Source organism: Silurus meridionalis, chromosome 6 (genome assembly GCF_014805685.1).
Source record: "Silurus meridionalis isolate SWU-2019-XX chromosome 6, ASM1480568v1, whole genome shotgun sequence".
Lineage (NCBI taxonomy): Eukaryota > Metazoa > Chordata > Actinopteri > Siluriformes > Siluridae > Silurus > Silurus meridionalis.
In genome coordinates, this window is record NC_060889.1 from 19,251,949 (window position 1) to 19,274,234 (window position 22,286).

The following is a 22,286-nucleotide window of genomic DNA, read 5'->3' on the forward strand; positions in this document are numbered from 1 at the left end:
ACTCTTTTATTCACTTCTCTCACACACTCTCTAATACTTGCACTGTTGACCCCAGGTACTAAAACCTGAAATCCTCCACCTTCTCCACCTCTTCACCTTGCAACTGCACCACTCCACTACCCTCCCTCTCATTCACACACATGTACTCTGCCTTACTCCTACTGATGTGAAATAGATGGAAATATCAAGGAAATCTACAAATTTCAAATGATGGCATTAAATGCCAAAACAAGATTAGAAAGATTGTAAGTCAGAATGATGGAGTGCTGTATTATAACCAAAAAAGTTTTAATAATGTCATAGGTAATAGGTTTGCATACTTAAGAAAACGGTTTATATTTTCTAAAGTATTCCTTTAGAAAATAAAATAATATTTTCTTTTCACTTGAATTTTGTCAGTTTCTACACCAAGATTAAAAAAGACATGACATTTATCTGCAATGGGTTATTAATCTTTTTTTATTGTGATATTGTTTATGTTTTTAATGACCAAATGTTAAAATTTTAACAGGGAGTGTATAGATTTTTTTTTATATCCAAATTATTTATTACCCGTACATATTTGATTGCCTGTTATGGTGAGTATTTTTAAAATAGGGTCTATACCCAGGCAAATAAAGTGGACTGCTAGAGCAAGCAGCCAAGGTTACTATTAAAAACTGTTTTTGGGGGGCTGAAAAAGGTAAAATAATCCCCAAAGTATGCTTAAAACAATATTAACCAAATCAAAACATTTCCTTGCTGAATGCTGTAATGATGATTAGCCTTAACCAGTGCTTGAGAAAAAGCAGTACATCCTCAACTGGAGAGCACTAAAAATAAGCAACTATATCACAAATGTCATCGCCCACATAATGGTTGGAATCTGGAGTTAACCATTTATCCAGCCTGTGGGTGGAAACATAGTTGCAAAATAGATTTGTATTGTGAATTTTTGTATCTATTATACATTCAATTGTATTGCATCTTATCATCATAACTTTGTAGCTACTGTATGTTGAAAAAGTAGGTTCCTGTTTTCATCTTTATTTTACTGGAAAAGACAACCTTGTCCCTACAGACTGGCCAAAATAGCTGTTGTTGATTTCTGTGGCTACGATTCCAGATACTGAGACATTTCCAGTTTTCCTTAGAGTGTGGTTCAGGCAGGGTCCACATGTGCAAGCTAATGCTGTGATGTGTCCAGAGGGAGAAAGAGCAAGAGAGTGAGGGAGCACATGAGAGACAGAGACGGGCAGAGAGAGGAAGAGAAACAAAAAAAAGAGGCTATGACACCACAATGGGGTTTCAAGCATCATGTGAAGAAGCTTTAGGTGGGGTCAAATTCTCATGACTAGAGGAAATGAGCATTTATTTCCACAGCAGTTCTCCCTCCCTCCCCCTACTCCACACCCCAAGGCATCATGGGCTAATCTCCCATCAATGGTCTGGTGAGAAAAAGGAAAACATTTTGGGGAAAAAGTTTAATCTAAGGTATGCTCGAGAGTGAAAGTGAAGAATGGAAGCAATTCAGGCAAGAGCAGGAAAGACCAAAACAAAGTCATATAAGGTATGGCTTCAAAATAACTTGTATAACTTTCAAATAATCCACCAAAGTCTAGCCGTAACAGTGTCGACATGATGGGAAGTCTGATGGCTTATAGAAGAGAGCATTTTGTAAATATTCCCATAAGACCAGTGGACTCTAGGCGTCAAATGGAGTACACAAATGATAGTTTCTCACTAAGGATGAGCTGAAATACAGTTCCATGGAAGAGTGGTTGCATTTGACTAATCTGTCCTTGTGCATGAGCTCACTTTGCCTTGGCTTGAGTGCTTAGTTCAGACGTGGGACAGGCTTCAAAAAGAAATCTCACACATGTCATGAAAACCCTAACTCAAACACCCACTCATAAACCATATTAGGATTACTATTGTTATCAAGATATTTGAAGGAATGCAAGTGGTTGAAAATGAATGTGTTTTTCACGGGAAATTCCTAAAGCATCTTCTTGTATGATGAACAGATACAAGTTCCAGTAACGCATGAGAGGTTTTGATACCGTGACCTGAAACATCCACATTCCTCACTTATATAACAATGCCCTGAAATCCCATTTGTGATGTTCATTTTTCTCTCTTCATCTCTCACACTCACAAACTGCCTCTTTTCTCCCTCCAACAATGAACCTAATAGATTTACTGTCCGTCTGGATTCTCATGAATCCATTGTGGTGTGGTGTTTACGGAGCGTTCTGCAAATTCCAGACTATTTTCTTAACCATACAACAATATTCCAGACAAAATACTAGTCGGAAAATGTAACTCCATAAATTCAGGTCTGGGAGTCACGTTATTGATTAATAAATCATAACAAATAACAATGTGTATATATTGTGTACAGAAGTGATTGAGGGTGTTTTAGTGTGTACACACCTTTGGGAATGCTGATTTTGAAGTCCAGCTCTCTCTCCTCCAGGTGATAAAGGGCCACCTCCTGTAAGCGCGCTCGCTCCAGTTCTGAAAGGCTCTGAATGGCCACCGGTTGCAGCGTCACACTCTGCCCTAACATTGTTGCCCACGTGTGATCACCCTGAAAGACAGAAATGGAGAAAGAAATGAAAAAAAAGGGGGCAGGAAGATTATTTATACAACATACAAAAAAGAAGGTTGAGGTTCAATGAAAGAAAAGCCTTAAGCTAACCATCGTCAATAAAAAAATATATAAAAACAGTGTAACAAGGATAATGCTTTCAGCACAAAATAATATCACAGATTTCAGATTTTTCTAGACAGAGAGAGAGACAGAGAGAGTGCATGAAACAGTAATAGCCTGGGTCCTAATGCTGTTCTGTGCAGTCTAGACTGTCTCATGATTCACAGATAGTGTTCTTCTCCTTAAGAAAGAAAGTCACGGCTTATCCAAAAAGTATCTCAACACTACTGTTTAAATGCAAAAACATTTGTAATTATCCATGACACAAAAAAAAAGGAAGTCTTATCAAATCTTAAGGCATAATACGCCACTACTTTTAAACAAATGGCGTGCATTGCCCACACAGTCTCCACGTCTATATACATCCTGTGTGGAGTCATGCTGTGTGAAGGCTGTGTGAAGTGTGTTTATAAGTCCGTGTGCATGTTTAAGACTTACTGAAACAAAAGAACACAGACATCGACTTCTTTTGCCACCAACAACTCGCTAGGAGTCACATAAACTTCTCTAGAAAGAAAACCCAAACTTATGTAGAGTGATGCAAGCATGATAAGCAATTGATTTATTCTGTACACTCTGAAGTTATAATACTACAAATGACACATTACCTTCTTAAGCTCTGTTTCTGGCTACCTACAGACTGAGTGTTAAAGGTAATCATTTAACTCCTCCTCCAGATTTAGTTCTTTAAAAATTCAGTAAATCTGGGTGAACTAATAAAAAGGTAGGCAGTCATAAGAGTCAGGAATGTAATGTACATCTGAATCAGCAAAGTACATAGAGATCATCATTGCTGGATTAACCTGACTCAGAGAAACTGTGAAAGACTGACAGGAGGCACAGAGGAAAAATAGCCTCAAATCCGTTGGGATGAAAGTGATGACGAACATTGTAATGACCCTAACATGAGCCTTGTGCCGATCAGTCATGCTCGATGAGCTTCGGGGTGAAAAGGATCTTTTTACAAATTTCACTAAGAAAAAAGACGTCCTGGAATATTCATTAAAATCATAAAAGCTTGGGTTATTTTGCTGACATTTCCCCCTTGTAGTATTTCTATTATCTCCTGAGATTTTATTGCTTTCTCATTATATTTTGGTTTCCAGCTAAGACTGAACTTAGCTTTTGTTTTCATTTGTGCATCATAAAATCCCCAGAGCCAGTTAAGGAATTTGGAATAATGGAAAGCCAGCAGCTTTCTTCTCTGCAGAAGGTAAAACCTAAGCAGTAAATATTGCTAAAGCTTTCCAAGGAGATTAATATATAAATTAAATAACAAAAAATTGGTAAGCATTTTGCGTTTTTGCACTGTGTAATAAACATATTTTATTATTTTTTTTATACTTGTGACTGACATAACCTCAATTGATCTACAGAAAAAACAGATTTTTTTAAAGACTTGTTGCTATGGATGCCAACTGTAATCTTATCCACTAACACAAGCTTGATGGAGACAAATAGGATGTCCCTTCGATCAAAAACTGCTGAGTATTACCCACTATATTTTGAAGTATCGGCACGTCCGTTTCCTGGTACCCACTTGGGGGTCACTTTCCGCTACAGTCATCATCACACCACCTGCTGAGCAGTATGGGTTATAGGTTATAGTTCAAAAGTAGTGTTCTTGCTGTTTTCTCTGATGCCACAAAATATGATCTGACTCATTGCGCTCTTATCTTTAACTCTAAGTTAATTCTTTATATGATAATTTTATCCTATAACCTATAACATCTATTTATTTTGAATTGCATAATTCTGCTTTAAATATAAAGCTACTATTATTCATGGACCATTAGAGAATAAAGTAATAGCCACTAACTGTATGTGAAAACACGTCTTTAAAGGACTTTAGATCCTCTGTGTAAACTATGTGATAATTGTGTAGTAGAGTAATACTGTGTATCTCGCCTCTGTAATCAAGGCTGTAATTAGCCTTGATTACATTTTAGTGTGATTAAAAAAAAACAGTCCCCACACTAGCACATGAAGCCTGTATTAGAGTAACATTCAAAGAGCGTTTTAGATTTTCCTGCCTCTAAACATTGTAATGCAAACCATATGAAAGTTAAAATATATAAAAAGACCACTGAAAACTAGGAAAATTATATTGTTTAATTTGCGAGATCAGTTAATTGACAACACTTTGATTCTCCAGTTAAAGAAACTCCAAAATTTTAGACGATTCAGAAATGCCAGATGCCACATGATCAGTTAACACCCTCCAGCATGGTTCGTTTTAGGAAACTGGATATGGCAGGATGGACCACAGGGTTCATGCGTGTGTTTTTAATGCAGGAGGACAATAGCACCCTCCACACAAACCCGGTGAAACGAATAGCCTAAAGCAGCATATGATGTTCTTTAAAATATCAGATGATTAGTAAGAGCCCATTTGTCTTGCACACAAAGGTAAGTAAGTTATTCCAGATCTCAGGAAGCAAAGTATATGACTTTTGGCCTTGGGTGTGGGGCAAGTGGTTCATGAACTCTTAACATAGCTAAACTGCTTAAGCTCACTAATGCTGCTGGCAACAGACAATCTGTTGTACCACTGGCTGTACTGCATTCTGCCATTTTAACTTCATGTTCTTTTTAAAAGTTCATTCCAATCAGCTGAATTATGGTCTGATGAAGTGCACAGTAAAATAGGAGCATTATATGATTAACAAACCCAGTATAAATTCTTTTTAACAACCAAAAAAGATGAAAAGGCTTAAGTTATTTTTCTGTAGATAACCTTTATTCCCCAATTTTAGAATACTGAAATATATTATGCAAAATAAATTGGAAAATAATTTATTTGCTTTGTAATCATGACTAGGTTCCGCCTACCAAGAACACAGTTAGTAAAGAACAACCGTAACAAATGGCTTGTTAAAAATAGTCAGTCTGCTTAAAGATTTTCAAAACTGTTTCTTAAACATAAATCTATCACACAGTCATAATTACACTTTAATCAAGTAAAATATATAGGGTGTAGCAAAACAGACATCTATTTTATTATTTTAAATTTGGAGTCAGATACCATCTGTATAAATGTTAGTGATGCTCATGAACCATGCATGAACTCATGCAAATTTCCCCACTTGCAGGGTTCAAAAGACTTTAAAATGTAAACATTTTACTACTGGTTGATATTTTTAGTTCAGGAAAGCCTGTCTTTTTAAGAAATGTATTAAAATGTTGGTTAAAGTCAAACCTTTAAAATTTTATGTGGTATGTTTTCTAATGCCACCACACACATACGTCACAAACCTGAAATGCATTTTCAGATGAAGATACTTCCATCTAAATACCTTCACGCAAATGCTGAAAGCTCCCAGATATCACGTACAAACAAACAAAAAAAAAACGCTAATGATTTGTGCATGTCCTTATTTGTGAAATGCTTCTTTAACCAAAGCCAAAAATATATACATCTGAAGCCAATCCTTAAGACTTCAAATCCGATATTCATACTCCATACTGTAGTAATTTAATTCTTATCAGATGACAGCAAGTGGGTTTTGTGTCCTTTGCAATAATAGACAACTGATCAGCTTGAATTGGATTGACATAGTCAACTGTTAACACACACACATCTTGCCTGATGATAAGGTCTGCTCAAATCAGTCTAGAAAAATACCACTTATATACCACTTATATGCACATGATGGGTTGAAATTGCTCATAGATCCAGAACAGAGCAGCCACTATAAACTGTGATTTTCAATGAAAAGTTTGCTGCTCACATATGCCAAACTTTACCCAATTTGAAAGGCCAGGCACAAGGGCTCTATTGAGACCTTACACTGAATTTTGCAGCATCTTCCTTATTCATTGGTCCTGTTTGACATTGACTATAGTGGTTAAACCACCAGCAGAACCACAAAGACTTTCTTGAGAAGTGAGAGAGACTATGCCTAATCAGTGAGAGCATACAAATGTGAGGAAGGCAACAAGAGATGTACGTAGATGTAGTTTAAGGTCTAAGCAAAAGCATATTCAATTATTGTTTAGGTAGATCAAACCATATATCTGATTCATAAAACATGCTTTATATATTTATATTTTGATATGTCTATTGCATTCTATTACTACAGAAAGAGTATATATACTATGATACTGTTCTATCGTAGTTCATTTGATAAATTAAACAATACTATCATTGATCAACTAAACAACAATAGAACAGTATCATAATTTATATATTTACTAGAGTAACTTATCAGAAGCCTATTTAATATGGAGTATATGATTGAATAATGAGTATATATGTTTACCATAAATCAATGTAAAATCATCAAAGTTGTCATTTAGTTTGGTAATCACCATTAATCTGTGTATCAAAGTAAAAACATTGTTATTCCATTTCCTAAATGAAAATATTCAGTGGTTATAAAGAAAAATCAAATCAAATCAATCGGATTTTTCCAGCATCCCAGTTGCATCAGTGTTGGGTTTTGGATTAATGAGTAAAATAAAGCAAACCAGACAATCAAAGCTCAAATTAAATCAGACAAAATTTATTTCTCGCTAAATTTCTCATTAAATTAATCATTTAATTTCTCACACAGAAAAACATGCCTCTTGCAAAAATACTGTAAACAATGTTTAACAGAAATTCCAGCACAAATGATGTGATGATGTAAGCAAACAACTACAAACCTACAAAACATGCACACAGAGTTTATAGACTAGTAAATACCTTTACACTGACAAGCTGATATCACAAACACATACATGCAATCACGCAACACAACACAAACTTATACATCCATGCATAATCAGTTCACACACACATTCTGTTTCACTCTACCTGTAGTATAGGAGCCAGACAGTATTAATGGGGTGTTAATGGGGTAAAGATTTCTTCAGTGGCTGCTCAGTGCACAGGCAGGTGTTACCAGTCCAAACGGAGCAAGAGAGCCCAAAGTCCACAAGGAAGACAGAAAGAGTGAGAAAGAGAGCAAAAGAATGTGTGTGAAAAAGAGAGGTCTGCACTCTCCATCTGCTGCCTTCTCAAGTAAATCAGCATGGGGCCACAGGGCAGCCAAGTGCAAGCAAAAAGTAAACAGAGTGAACTGGAGGAAAGGAGGAGGAGGAGAGATGTAGAGAAGAGGGGAGGAGATGTGTGCAGATGAGGGGGATGAAGGAAACAGATCAGAGGAGGGGCTGTGAAGCTTTAACAAGAATTTCTCAGGGGATCTGCTTCATTTGTGCTCCTTAAACAGTTGGGAATAGCAACAATCATGAGAAATACCAAAAGCGTTTGGGAAGTTTGGGAAAAAACTTGCACAGCATCAGCTCTGACATTCCGCGATATCACATGAAGTCCCAAATATTCTCTTTCGGGTAACATGCATTGCAAGTGTTGAACTTTAGAAGCATTGATACACTGAAACCGAATCCATAAGTGGAACCAATACCAATGCCACATATTTATATGGTAACAATAATACACTATATGGCCAAACAGTTCTCTACACTTGACCATCACAGCTATATGTGCTTGTTAAACATCTATATTCAGAGATTCCTGTTGCTTCTTCTCTGATGGCTTTTCAATACATTTTAGAGTGTGGTTGTAAGAATTAGAGCATTAGTAAAGCCAGACCTATGGTGAAATTGTGTGTTCGTCGTGTGCACAGGGCTTTGTGCAGATCACTTAAGTTTTTCTATTGCAATTTTGGTAAACAATGTCTTCATGGAGCGCATTTCATACACAGTGGTATTTTCATGGTGAAACAGGTTTTGGGCCTCTTAGTTCCCATGAAGGAAAATCTCAATTTTACAGCATCCAAAAACAATCTATAAAGTGTAGTTTCCAGATTTGTGGCAACAGTTTCGAGAAGAGCAACATGTCAGGTGCAATAATCACGTGTCCACAAACCTTTAGCTATAGTGTAGCTACAATCCACTTAAAGATGTTTGAGCAGCAATGATGGCTAAATCCCAAGTTTACTTTTTTGTTTTGAGAAAAAAAGAACCTAAACAGGCTCAGACTGACACTAGATACCTGCACATACACTAATTTCACCGTGATACAAATTTTTCATGGAAGTGAATGAGTTAAATGGGAAAAGTAGCAATTAATAAATGCTACTATATTGGATTTAGAAATGAGAAACCCTATTATTTAGGTAGGCTAATCGAAATGTTCATAATCTTTCCTGACGAATGTGGACAATTAGGTAACATGAGCCAACCTGGCCAGATTTCTGGGAATTTTTTTAAAATAATTAATGTTATAAAAAAACGTAATTAATTATAATCAGTAGTTTTTTTCTGCTGAATCAGACACAGTTAAGAGATGTTTAAATTAATATAAATATTTTTAATTAGCCAACAATTTAACATTGTTACCATCATCTTTATAAAAGCTTATAATGCTCACGGCTAATGCCAGATGGCTAACAAAATCTAACTTGTCATAATAGTTCAGAATGCAATCATAAACACTACACCTACACAATGGTGTTTATTTTGTGTATGTTTGAGTCACATATTAACTCAAGTATATGTTTCATGCCTTCTGTCTTTTATCCATCTCTCTTGTCTGTTCAGTACTAAATGATTTACTCAGTGATGAAGCCTCTTACTAGTAATGTGAATGTAGTGTGAAACAAATTTCCATGTAATCCCAAATGCTCACTGCACTGTGGGAGTTGATTTAACACAGATGAAATCTTATAGCAACACTGACCTCGCTTATTTACAACAGAGCACACAGATTTGTCGAAGTATGCAAATGATAACAAGTAAAAGTAGTTGTGAAACCTGAAAGCAGCGACTCATATAAAAACTGGGATAGAAACTAAACAGCCATAGTGAGTGAGAAACAATTGCCGCCTAAAAATTCCAGTGCAGACTTCCTGTAGATAGAGTATACGGATGGAAACATGCTGTCACTGTACACACCCTAAACATGCACAACAGCACAACAAACAAAAGCACCTTCTTTAGATGTTCCTTCGTCAGTCTTTTTTTACCGACAATAAGTGCTCCATCTGTCACTTGACCAGAATCCCACAGGGTTTTAAAAACAATGGTGCTATAAAATTTCTACTTTTGCACATGTGTGGGATTGGGGCATGTCAAAGGACAAGCGTAGCCAAATCAGAATTTTGACCTTATTATCCAAATAAGGAAAACTGCTTCCTTCTCTATTTATTTGTTTGTTTATTTGGTAAAAATAATGAAAAAAAGAAAAATTGGTATAAATAAATAAATAAATAAATAAAAAATCTGGTCTTAAAGTTAAAATTAGATTTAGGTCTAGGTATTGTGTTGATTAGATGTTTTTGAAAACATTTGTAAAACTGTATGTGTGTGTGTGTGTGTGTGTGTGTGTGTGTGTGTGTGTGTGTGTGTGTATACATTGTCGCTAATCTCTTAATCATGAATTAAGTTTTTGAAATGTTTTATCTACCATGCTTATAACTTATACTACCATATAAAATATTTATTACACTTTTGGCGGTTGCCAGACAGTCTTATGTAGAACAACATACTTATCATATTCAATTGAGCAGTTGAGGAATTAGGACTTTGCTCAAGTGGTCCACCTATGTTAAATATTTAATTACTATGTAAATATCTGTGGTACTGTCATAAGAGTGATACAGCATTGTTACAAAAGCAAGTTTGCAGAAATGCACAGACACAAGCCAGGAAGCATCAAATTGACAGAAAGCTGTCAATCCAGATGTAAGACTCAGTAAACTGAGAATGTTAATTAGTGTATTCTAGTCTGGAAGATTACAGCAACAACATTTATGCAGTGCTAACACCATATAACTACCCATTTAGTTGTAATAAAACCACAATGAATGAGAGGTGTATATGATGCTATTAAAAGATTGAATGAAGGAATATTTATGAACGTTACCTGAAAAGCAAACTTCTCAGAAGAGCCAGAAAACTTGCCAGAGTTCTAGGAACACAAATTCCCTCATAAGAAAATATCCATAATTTGCTAACCTAGACTTGTAACCTGGGGCATATTGTGTGAACTACAGGGAATGAAATGTGATGTGTCCAGACTTTGCACAACCAAGGTCCCTAATAGCTTTCTTATCTATATCAGAGACCTGAACTTTATACTTACATATTGCCCTTTCACTTTGTCTTAGAATATTTAACCAACCAGAATATATTTGATTGCAGGAGATCCATTTAATACACATTTCTAACTGGGTGCAGAAACAGAATGTGGACATGGTGCAAGGATTACTCTAGTCTTTACTCTAACTTATGCATTCAGTTCAAGAATAGTAATAATATGACAAGATTGTTGGAGTCTTTAAAGCCTTTGCTGCACACATCAATATGATTTTAAAGTAAAAAATCTCCATTTATATTCCTAACATAAGTGGATCCACATGATCACAGAAAACAAATGGTGACCAGTACCCCAGTGGATGGATACATTTTCCATTAAAGTATGAATGTTTCTTTCCGATTATACAAAGGAAGAACTGCTACTCAGCTTCATGTGTTTGACCCCCACAGCTACAATAAGTTTCTCATCCTGTTTTGGCCAAAATAAACTTGGGTCAGGTGAGTAGATGACTCACACACACTAAATATTGTCTGAACATTCTAAAAAAATAGAATTTGTCTGAAATATTAATTCATTCATGTGGATTGGAATCTGATAATGAACAAAAATGGATTGTTCATCTTAAGATGTTTAAGTAGACAACACAGAAAAGTCTGGATGTTACATTTCTAAATATAAAGAAAATAAATGCCCATAAGAAACAGCTGGTAGTTCTTTACTAAAACTCTACTAAATCTGGCATCTATTAAAGACTCGTGTCTAACAGTTAGACCTCTGTGTCTATAATGTGGGTCACGCATTGCCTTTGATCAGACTACATCACTCCTAAGCAAGGAAAATGAGAGCAAGACGTGTTCCACATCGACATGGGCCAAACCTGGGATGTCAACTTTCAGACAACAGTAAGACTTATAGTATGTTCCAGAGACTAAGAGGATCTTCATGGCCAGGGATTTCTCACCATCCATCATTGAGTCAGGAGGAATGTTTGATGGGTTGGACTAAGACATATAAGCTGGATTTTATTAGAGGAAATAAATTTATATGTCTACTCACACTGTGCCTACATACTGCAATTCTATTAAATTACAAATTTGGTCAGGACAAGGTTCCCAATGAGCTTCAATTATTAAAATCTCATTCATTGTCCAAAGACAGTAAGATTGTGGATAAGCAATAAATGAAATTGTGGATAAAATTGTAAGAGGGCAACTTTCACAATTGCCTCGCCTATAACTGCAGACCATAAACTGCACTGCCCTCTTTAGGGTAATATGAGTGAGTGACCACAGTATGAGTCACTATCTGCTTTAGTACAAATATATTTTACAAATAAAATACCAGGTAAACAGATGCTGATGTTGTTTTTATATATTCTAAAGAAACGTTAAGAATCTTATACTGAAAAAATAACAGTAGTTATCTTCCTTCACTCTTTAAATTCCCAGAAGTCATAAGCAGGTCCAGACCTGCATTCCTCCCACACATGACTACGCACTGTTTCCATTGGCTTTTCTGTAGTTACTGAATATTTCAGAGAGTAACTTTATTTGAAATGATTAAAATAGAAATTAAAGGAATTGACTGATATGTTTTAAGGTACATGTATAGATTTTACCATTAATAAAAATAAGATACCTTCCTTGCATCCAACCACACCACAGTTAAGTTGAACCTGGAAAATTACACAAACCACTGACGCAGGCTCATTAATATAACCATAATCACATGCATAGCATAATACAATAAACAATAATTTTGTTTAGTTGGAGCACAACATTCAATCACATGATGATCAATAACAGAAAGCATTGTGATTCTATGATTGGTGTGCCACTCATGTGCTTCTTTCGTTACATGTACAAACGTATGTAAATTAAAGTTCTAAAAATATTTTAAACACAGGTATTACTTCTTTTGTATAAACCTGTGTGCATTCATTAGGTTATGAAAAATTTTACTATTAAAAATATTAGTCTCGCAACATTCACTCAAGCCTGTTATTTCAACATTTTTCCTTCTGCATACTATAATATTGTGAGTTGTGTGTTAAACAGGGATTTGCATCATACACCTGTCCTGAAGATCATGGGAATTATATATGTTGAAGTTTTCTGATGAGGCAAATTTGGAAGTAGAACAATATAATTAAAATCATTATTAATAATCAAATTGATAAGTATATTGTCAGCAATATTTTCGTGCTTTTAACATAGATGCTATTTTACTCCAAACTGTAGCATCACCAGCACAATACTTGTAGAAAACGAGAGACTTCTTGGATCAGAGCTCAGTTGCATGTTAAAACACATATCTTCTTATCGCTGTAAGAAATAATTAATTAGTGGCCCTGCAATCACAGAATCACCTATGTCACACTATGTTTCTGCAAAGCATGTGGAAGAGTGGTGGATGCTAGTAACTGTTTTTCTGTTTTCTCTTTTAAAACAAACAAACAAACAAAGTGCACACAAAGATTCAGTATATACACAGAGCTCATCAATCTTGATTAAAAAGAAGCACTCTAACTTTCAAATGAACATCTGTTCTGCAAAAGAAAAAAAAAAACAGATTACCTTAACACATTCTTTTGCCAATAGGCAAACAGCATTCATATAGTGATATAAACAATACCAATAATTGTTACAACAAAATAACAACCAATAGGCAATATTTGTTGTAATTATAATATTAAAAAAACTATTGTGCAGGCCCCCCTTGTGTAACCAACACAGCTCTGACCCATCAAGACATAAAAACGTTGCAAAACCAGTGAAGGAGTGCTGCATATCTGGTACCAAAGCGTAAACAGCAGATCATTCAAGTCCTGCAAGTTGCAATAAAGAGGACTTGAGCCATCCCTGAGATATAAAAGAATATAGGATTTATCAGACCAGACCACCTTCTTTCACTGCTCCATGTTACAATGCTGAGTTGGACAGGGGTCAGCCTGGACATTCTGATTGGTCTGTAACTACACAGCTATGTACACAGCAAGGGGTGAAGCCCTGTGTGTTCTGACACATTTGCATCCTAACAAGTCTTTACTTTTCAGCAATTTGTTCTACAGTAGATCTAGTCTCTGCTGTAAGCTTCAGTGAATCACTTTTGGTAGGTAATAACCATACCATTGAGAACTGAATTTTTATGTATTGCCTAATATATTCCTTTCTTTGAAAGGTGCCACTGTGACAAGATAATCAGTGTTATTCATGTCTCCTGTCAGTGACTTTAATGTTAATGCTGATCTTTAGAAAACAGTGCCAGAGATGTTCTTTTTTGATGTAAGCCCAGGTGTAAGTCAGTTGTTGAATGTCCTATCAATGAACAGTAATTGCATTATAATTTTAAAGAAAATATATCTAAAGTGTGTGTAATTTTTACAAGTAAATAGAGTCCAATTGTTTTTCCATAATATTATTTACCAGATGTCTACTGATTGTTAGCTGGATGTAAGGTAGGCAGGGCTTTTGGTAAAGATCTTGTTTTGGAGATGAGCTCTGGTGCTGTCTAAACTCTAATAATCTAGTTCATCATCAACCCCACAGCCACAGAGGATAGGAGTAAGAGAACCTGGGCATATATTTATTGTTGAATATATTAAAATTCACAAGTGGAATAGGCCGGTGTGGAAAAAATTGTCGGACATGGGTGCGATATGTTGAATAATAACCTGACAAATAACTGTCTTCTATTTACAGGCAGATAAATAATCTGAGAGTTTCATTATGTTTTGCAAAAAGTAGAGAAGCTCCTGCTGCATGCAGAGGTGAAATCCATGTCCTAGTTATCTTTCTGCTTTCTAAATAAAGTCATATTGATTTAGTCTAAAATGTGCACAGCCAATCTAGATGTTTATCTTAGCTTTAAAAAAATGTGCTTATCTTAGACTCAGGACTGACATGACTGTCAGCACAGGTGACTATCTGTGCAGGTAAATGGCCATTTACTTGCTATAAAAAGTATAAAACACAGAAAAGGAGTTAATGTTATATCCTCTCCAAACTCCTGTCCCCACCCACCATGTAGCACAAGAAACTTGTTTGTTTTAATTTTTTCTTCTCTTTCATTATATCATCACTCTGTCCCTCCAAACTTCCCTAGAGATTGTGAAAAGGAAATACTATTTACCAAAAACATGAACCGGGATGCTATGATCCTCTAAACAGGACATTCCCCACCCATGTTTGTGGAAATCTTTTGCCTCTTTTTGCTGCTTGCCATTCATACGTGACCTCTCACGGGTCTCATGACAACTTAGTTAAAAAAAAGAATTCTTGTTCTGATTCACTGTTCCTTCCTTCCGCTGTGACATATCTGCCCAATCATCATCTGTCCAGACTTTTCAATTTAAAGGAGTTGTGGAGTGCTGAACATGGTTTTATATTGATTTCTCTTGCTCTCTGCACCTTCTCCTGGCAAAACCATTTCACATCTTAACTAGATTCTCAGCTGAGAACATTTAGTTTTGTAGCAATACTAACATCTGCATATTATCCAAACAGTTGGGAATCCTCCATTAAGCCACATTTTCAGACATACTGGCATCATTCAGTTGATGGAAAATATTCAGGGCAGTCTTAAGTATCCCTCTCCTAATTCCCCAAATCATGGAAAAGATCTAAGCTCTTATTAACGACAGCAACAGCCTGAGGTTCATTCGCATTTTTAATGTAGCCTTTAATATAAAAGAAGAAAAATCTGCTTTTACGAAGTGTTTGTATTAGTTCTAATAAAAATCATAATTAAAGTTGTATCCGACAGTAAGCCGAAGAGCTTTATCTTCCCAAAACTGTAAATAAGCCTGACTAGTTGGTTGAAAATTATCAAAATAAATCTTTAGATATTTTAACCTGTATTGATGCTAATGAAAATTGTCCTGTTTTAAGCATGTGAGCTATTATTCCTGCCATTGTGGGAGTTCAAAGGCAGAAAATTGTCTTGGTGAAACTTTGTATACAACAGAAGTGCAAAATCTGATTTTCAGAAGCAATTTTCTAGAAGCGCACCTCTAACAGTATGTTTGTTATTAGATTCAGATTGTATAATGGATGCTCCAAAAAATCTAACCCTAATGGCAAACAGAACAAAACACATACAAGTGTGTAATTGATGTGTAATTGATTTTCTTCCAGAGTTTGCTCATTTTCTTTCAGAACTCTTGATCAATTTTGATAAAGTGCTGCTTGTAGGAGATATTAATATATACATAGATGATGCAAATGATGCCCTAGGAGTATCATATGTGGGCTTACTAAACTCTTTTGGGGTTAAACAAAACATCACTAGATTGACTCATTGATATCATCGCTGATATAGATATTTTACCTCAGAGTGATGACATCACAGACCATTACCTGATATTGTACACACTACCGGTAGAGCAGATTATCCATTTTTCACCATGTTATCGACTTGGTAGGACTATTGTTTTGACCACTAAGGACAGATTCATAAGTATCCTGCCTGATCTGTCTCAACTTCTCACTAAACCCCTAGATGCAAATGATCCTAACAAAAGGACTAACAACATACTACTAAGAACTCTATCCTTACTAGCACATTAGGCACTATTGCCCTATCTAATTAAAAAAGGTTAAAGAAAAACACCTGCACCATGGTATAATAGTCATACTCATGCCCCGAAGAAAGCCATCCGTAATTTGTAAAGAAAATGGAGGAAAACTAAATTGGAGGTTTTTAAAATTGCGTATAAAGACAGTATGATCAGCTACAGACAGGCGCTAAATGCTGCTCGGACCGAGCACCTGAGCAAACTCATAGAAAACAACTAAATCAATCCCAGGTTCCTTTTTAGTACAGTAGCTAAACTAACTATAAATCAGATATCTGAAAAAAGTATTCCATCTTAGTTTAGTAGTGAGGACTTTGAATTTCTTCACTGAAAATATTTTAAGTTAACACAATAGTGTCAAGACAGCATCTTGTGATCCAGTCTCAGCTAAAACGCCACAATTACAATTACAATGTTTTACAGGTAAAGGACAGGAAGAGCTGTACGATATAATTACCAAAGCCAAATTAACAACATATCTGTTTAATCTTATTTCAACCAAACTACTGAAAGAAGTATTATATACAGCTGGTGAGCCTCCTCTGAATATTATTAACCCCTCAAGTTGGCAGTTATTAAGCCCCTCATTAAGAAACCTAATTTGGATCCAAATTACAGACCCATTTCAAAGTTTCCGTTTATGTCAAAGATTTTAGAAAAGATTGTGTCTGTCTAGTTATATTTCTTCTTACGAGAAAACAATATCTTTTAATAGTTTTAGTCAGGTTTCAGGCCCCATCATTGCACAGAATCTGCTCTAGTTAAAATCACTTATGACCTGTTCTGAGCTTTAGACCAAGGCTACTTCTCTCTGTTGGTTTCACTAGATCTTAGTGCCGCTTTCCTCACTATAGATCATGACTTTCTCCTGAATCACTTACAAAATTACATCCACATTCATGGACAGGCATTAAGCTGGTTTAAATCCTACCTGTCTGATCGTTATCATTTTGTAGATTTAAATGGAGAACTATTCAGGATAATGCAATTAATTATGCGGTGCCACAAGGTTCAGATCTAGAACCTCTGCTTTTCATAATATGCATGCTTCTTTTGGGAAATATTATTTGAAGGTATTAGATTAGCTTCCACTGTTATGCTGATGATACCCAACTATATATCTCATCAAAAACAGACCAAACATCTAAATTGACCTGGTTAACTGAGTGTATTAAAGAATTAAAAGATTGGATTATGCATAACTTACTATTGTTAAATTCTGATAAGACAGAGATTTTGCTCATGGTCCCAAAAACCAGTACACAGATGCTCAAGCATTTCAACTTGCATTTAGAAGGATGTACGGTAACTACTAGTTTAACAGTAAAATACCTGTGAATTATTTTAGACAGCAACTTTTTAAAAACATATCGCCTATATTACAAAAACAGCCTTCTTCTACCTTAGAAATATTGCTAAGCAAAGAAACATGCTGTCTATATCTGATGCAGAGAAGCTCATCCATGCATTTATGACCTCCAGACTGGACTATTGTAATGCATTACTAGATGGTTGTCCTACATCATTATTAAACAAGCTACAGTTAGTCCAGAATGCAGCAGCCAGAGTTTTCACAAGGTCAAGAAAATATGACCATATAATCCCAATTTTATCATCCCTACACAGACGACCTGTTAAGTTTACAATCGGCTACAAACTATTGCAAGTTACCTACAAAGCCCTAAATGGTTTGGCTCCCATGTATCTATTCAGTCTTCTAACACCCTATGATCCGTCACGCTCTTTGAGATCTCAAAAATCTGGACTTCTGCTAGTTCCTAGAATAGCAAAGTCCACTAAAGGCGGAGCAAATTCTCACATTTAGCTCCTAAACTTTGGAATATCCTTCCTGACAGTGTTTGGAACTTAGACACACTCTCCCAGTTTAAGCGCACATTGAAATCTTTTTAACGAATCCTACACATAACACACATCACAAATCATAACCTTGTGCTCCAGTACATCTGATCAAATGAACATTATCAATTTGTGCTTGTTAATATTATAAGCAGCAGCTACACTAATTCCTGTCCACTTGATTTCGTTCTCTACTCATCCTAAAGCATCCTGAGGTTGCACCAGTTACAGTTGTGTCCCACCTCATGAAGATTATGGACCCTTAAATAAGTAGAAGCCAACCTCACAAACTTCCCAAACCATCTAGGGGCATACCAGTGCTATTTAAATCCCACCTCATGTGAGTTTGGCATTGGATCTCTTCAAATTTTTAAAGGCTCTGGCATGGAGGAGTTGGTGTTGGATCTATGATGATCTCAAATGTTGAGCAATTGTATGAGTTGCTCAGGAGCTCCTGGTTCCACAATGCCAACTGTCTGTATAAGACTGTAGAGAGGACATTACTCATAATCAGACACACTGCGGTACTCATGGTGGTTCTCTTTCTTTTAAGATTTATAATCACACCTTTGATATCACCCAAATGAGTATAGTTCCTCTTAAGGTTTCTTCCTTATTCATCTAGTTAGTTTTTCCTTGCCAAAGTCGCCCCAGGCTGCTCATCAGGAATAAATACACATAATTCTTAAGTCCTGTAAAGCTGCTTTGAGTCAATGTCCATTGTAAAAAGCGCTATATAAATTATCTTGAACTTGAACTTGTAATCACTAATGTGGTGACATTTTTTATAAGGAGATATTTAACATTTTTCAAAAGAGTATTGAATGGTTTCGTAACAGTCAGTAAGTAATCAGCCATGAGAGAGTATGGATGGCTTTTCTGTTTCTCAGTAACATGAAAAATCGTATTTTTGTTGACCTATTCACTTTTCAGAAAGAAAATAGGCTGGCAAGGAATGTCCGTTTAAAGCAGCTACAAGGTTCCATAAATAATAAAACACAATAGCTTGTCTTGCAGATGTTACACAACATTAAACATAACTATAAATGGATAAAAAGTAATGAACTCTTCTTTACTTTAATAATAAACATAATCACGATGTGGTATACGAGCAATAAAACTTCAGTGTGTCTCACACCACCCTGTTGTTGAACACTTTACTATAAAAGTGCATTGCAAACCTTCTCTTCTCCTTACATACAATTTCATAGCTGTAATATATTGTTTTGTAGGGAATCATTTGCTTGTTTTAATTGGAAACACATTTTTACTATGCTGTTGTATCTATAAGTGGAAAAAAAACATTACAGTGTAATCTAAGCGATTAAATGGGACATCCAGAAAGGTTCTTTAGCTCCCACAAATAAGTAGTCACAGACAGGTCGTTTACTTTGCAGCTTTTTTTTACCCAAGTGCCCTTACCAGGTGTAAAACCTCATTTCAGAATTTTCGTCTGTGATATTTTTCAGGTGAAATGTACATTTTTATTTTTATTTTGCATGTGAACAGATTTATGTTAAACACGTAAAATTTCCACAAGTTCAGTTTTCCACATGTAATCCTGCTATGGCTTGTGCAGTGACAGTGCCATAAAACACACAGTGAAAAGAGCATGAACACAGCACATTTCCACTCATATTTCTATGCTTTGCATTCATCATGCAATAAATTTAAGGGGGAAAGATATTTATTTAAGAATAAGCTATATTTGTGATTTGAATAGTGTATAGTCATGAGCTTTGTACACACCAAACAGACACAGCAGTTCAGACCTTGAACCGCTCCTTATGTAATTTGTATCATTTTTAGCAGATTTCGTTTCTTACATAAACTGTTTGTGCTCAATTGAAGGTTCAGAGGAAGCAGCAGGATCATGAATTATTGAGAACACAACAGTACAATGAACAAAATGTTATTTATACAAACAGCACAGACTTTACACCTGGTAATGCAAAAAGGTGTTTTGGAGTTAAAAGAACAGCCACAAATAAACTTAATGGCATTGAATAAGTGAGCAGGATTACTTTCCCCTGTGACATGTGGTCTTAATTATATTGTGTTTCGTCCAAAGTGTTGAGCAATATCTTCCTGAACCAGATGTTTGAACAACATCCACCTCTCACAATCACTTCAACTCCAGGTGAATCGGTTATTCTTATTGTTTTATTTCTATCTTAGGAGTCTGAGAGGTGTCTTATGAGTCTTTTTAAACAGAGTGGGCTATAGATGATGGTAAAAGGTATGTATATAATGGGACTGGAGCAGGATAGGTATTCATGCCAGGACTTACCCTGCAGATGCTTGACAATTTACAGCTGTGTTCTTGTTCTTTTCTCATTAATTCTAATCAAACTCATTTTAAAAATCCAATAACCGTACAAAACACAGAACTGGTGACTCATATTAATTCAATCACAAATAACTGTAGGTCCCGCCATGATTTAGTAACAGTCATCAATGATTAGAAATTCCATTTGTTTGTCAACTCCTTATATCATAAAATCGGCTGCTGAAGTTCAGTTACAGAAAGCACTTGAATGACTCACAAATAAAAGGTTGATTTATCTTTTATCTATAAAGTGCGTCCACTCTGTTAGCAGTGACGTTAAAGCTTAAGGAGTTTATAATGAACCTTACTCAAAACACAGCTACTACATGATGAGTCATGTGCCACAGTTATAAACTCTAAGTTGCAGTCGTTGAATATATATACGTCACACATTTCTTAACAAATGCTCATAGAACAATAAATCTTACATAATAATAAAAAAGAACCAGCAAACCCCTTCTGTTATTTTTATGTCAAACATAAAAATCAGTCTATCATTTAAAATCTTAATTTTATCTAAAGAATGTATGATTAATGAGCAGCTTTTAATCACAGTAAATTAAGAATAATACTGTATGGTCCTACTAAAACCAAGGCTTGCCCAGGCAGGATTGATAAAGACGATAAAGTCTGAATGTTATGTATAGTGAAATGTCATTACCCCACTGTGTAGTGCATCAAAACTCACCACATAATAAAACTGCAGTTCCTGACGCACAGGCTCCTCAGGCTGCATCACTGTAGATGAAGCTCCATGAGATCCCAAAAATAAAACCATAGCACTTCAGCAGCAAAAACTGCTATTAAACATTTAAACCACAGATGAAGATCCACTTTTTTTGCTTTTGTGCCCACCACCTAGAAGTGTCAGACATCCGGTGCGAGGAAAGACCCAGTGACCACAGACATGCCTGACCTAGTGTCTATCGAAGACTACAAGTCCATCAGAACATCCTCTCCGAGTGGCTGTGTATCTGTAAAGTGATAGCAGGCTTTCCTCTGCAGGGCGCTCTGTGTGTGTGTGTGTGTGTGTGTGTGTGTGTTCCACTTTGATAAAATATGGGCCTCTAACGTGCAGCAGTGCACTGTGCTTGTCAGAAACAGGAAACGCTCAACTGATGGCACAGGGCTCAGCTTGCTCTGAAGCAGAAGTCAGCACATGGACCAACCAGGGATTCTCTCTCCATTCCCTCCCCTTTCCAAAGCATAACACAGGCGGCTCTAAGGTTACAAAGGAAGCTGAAAACACAGATTCGAGTGCTAGTAACTTCAGGATAACTTCATTTTCTTTCATCTTATCTTTGTAGATTTGTGCATGTGCTATGGGCTCTAACTTGTTCGGAAATAAACTTATCAACAGTTACGTAGTTACAAATATGCAGTGTGTTTGCTCAACATATGATGTGATATATTGAAATAAACACAACCAGGTGATGCTCAGCATAACTTTGTGCTGAGTCTTTAGTATGGGTTTCAAAATGCATCTGTCTGCTTTAACTCTTAAACTGTCCTTTTTATTTAGTTATTAATTTTTTATTCAGTATTTCATCGTAATTACTATGAATCTCCAAATGTGTGTAATAATGACATTAATGACAGTGATCATGTCTGGCTACACTGAAACATCCTAGGAGTTTAAGAGTTTAATCATGCTTGTCACATTTCGGCATTTGGCCATGCATCTGTGCTTCATTCTTAGCAGAGATTCTGCAGATTGTTTTGTGCTCATGGTGATATTCTAAAGTATATTCAGCCCACATGTATGCAACCATATCCACACACACAC

The 22,286-nt window shown here is 35.9% G+C and overlaps 1 protein-coding gene across 1 annotated transcript in view; it reads right to left on the reverse strand.

The window, feature by feature from the left end:
- Positions 1–21,601, reverse strand: part of arhgap36 (Rho GTPase activating protein 36) — a 37,308-nt gene extending 15,707 nt beyond the window's left edge. The window contains 2 exon segments of the mRNA XM_046851777.1: positions 2,416–2,572; positions 21,189–21,601. Of these exon segments, the coding sequence (XP_046707733.1) occupies positions 2,416–2,572; positions 21,189–21,278 (247 nt within the window). The 5' untranslated portion in view covers positions 21,279–21,601.
- Positions 21,602–22,286: the final 685 nt, after the last annotated feature.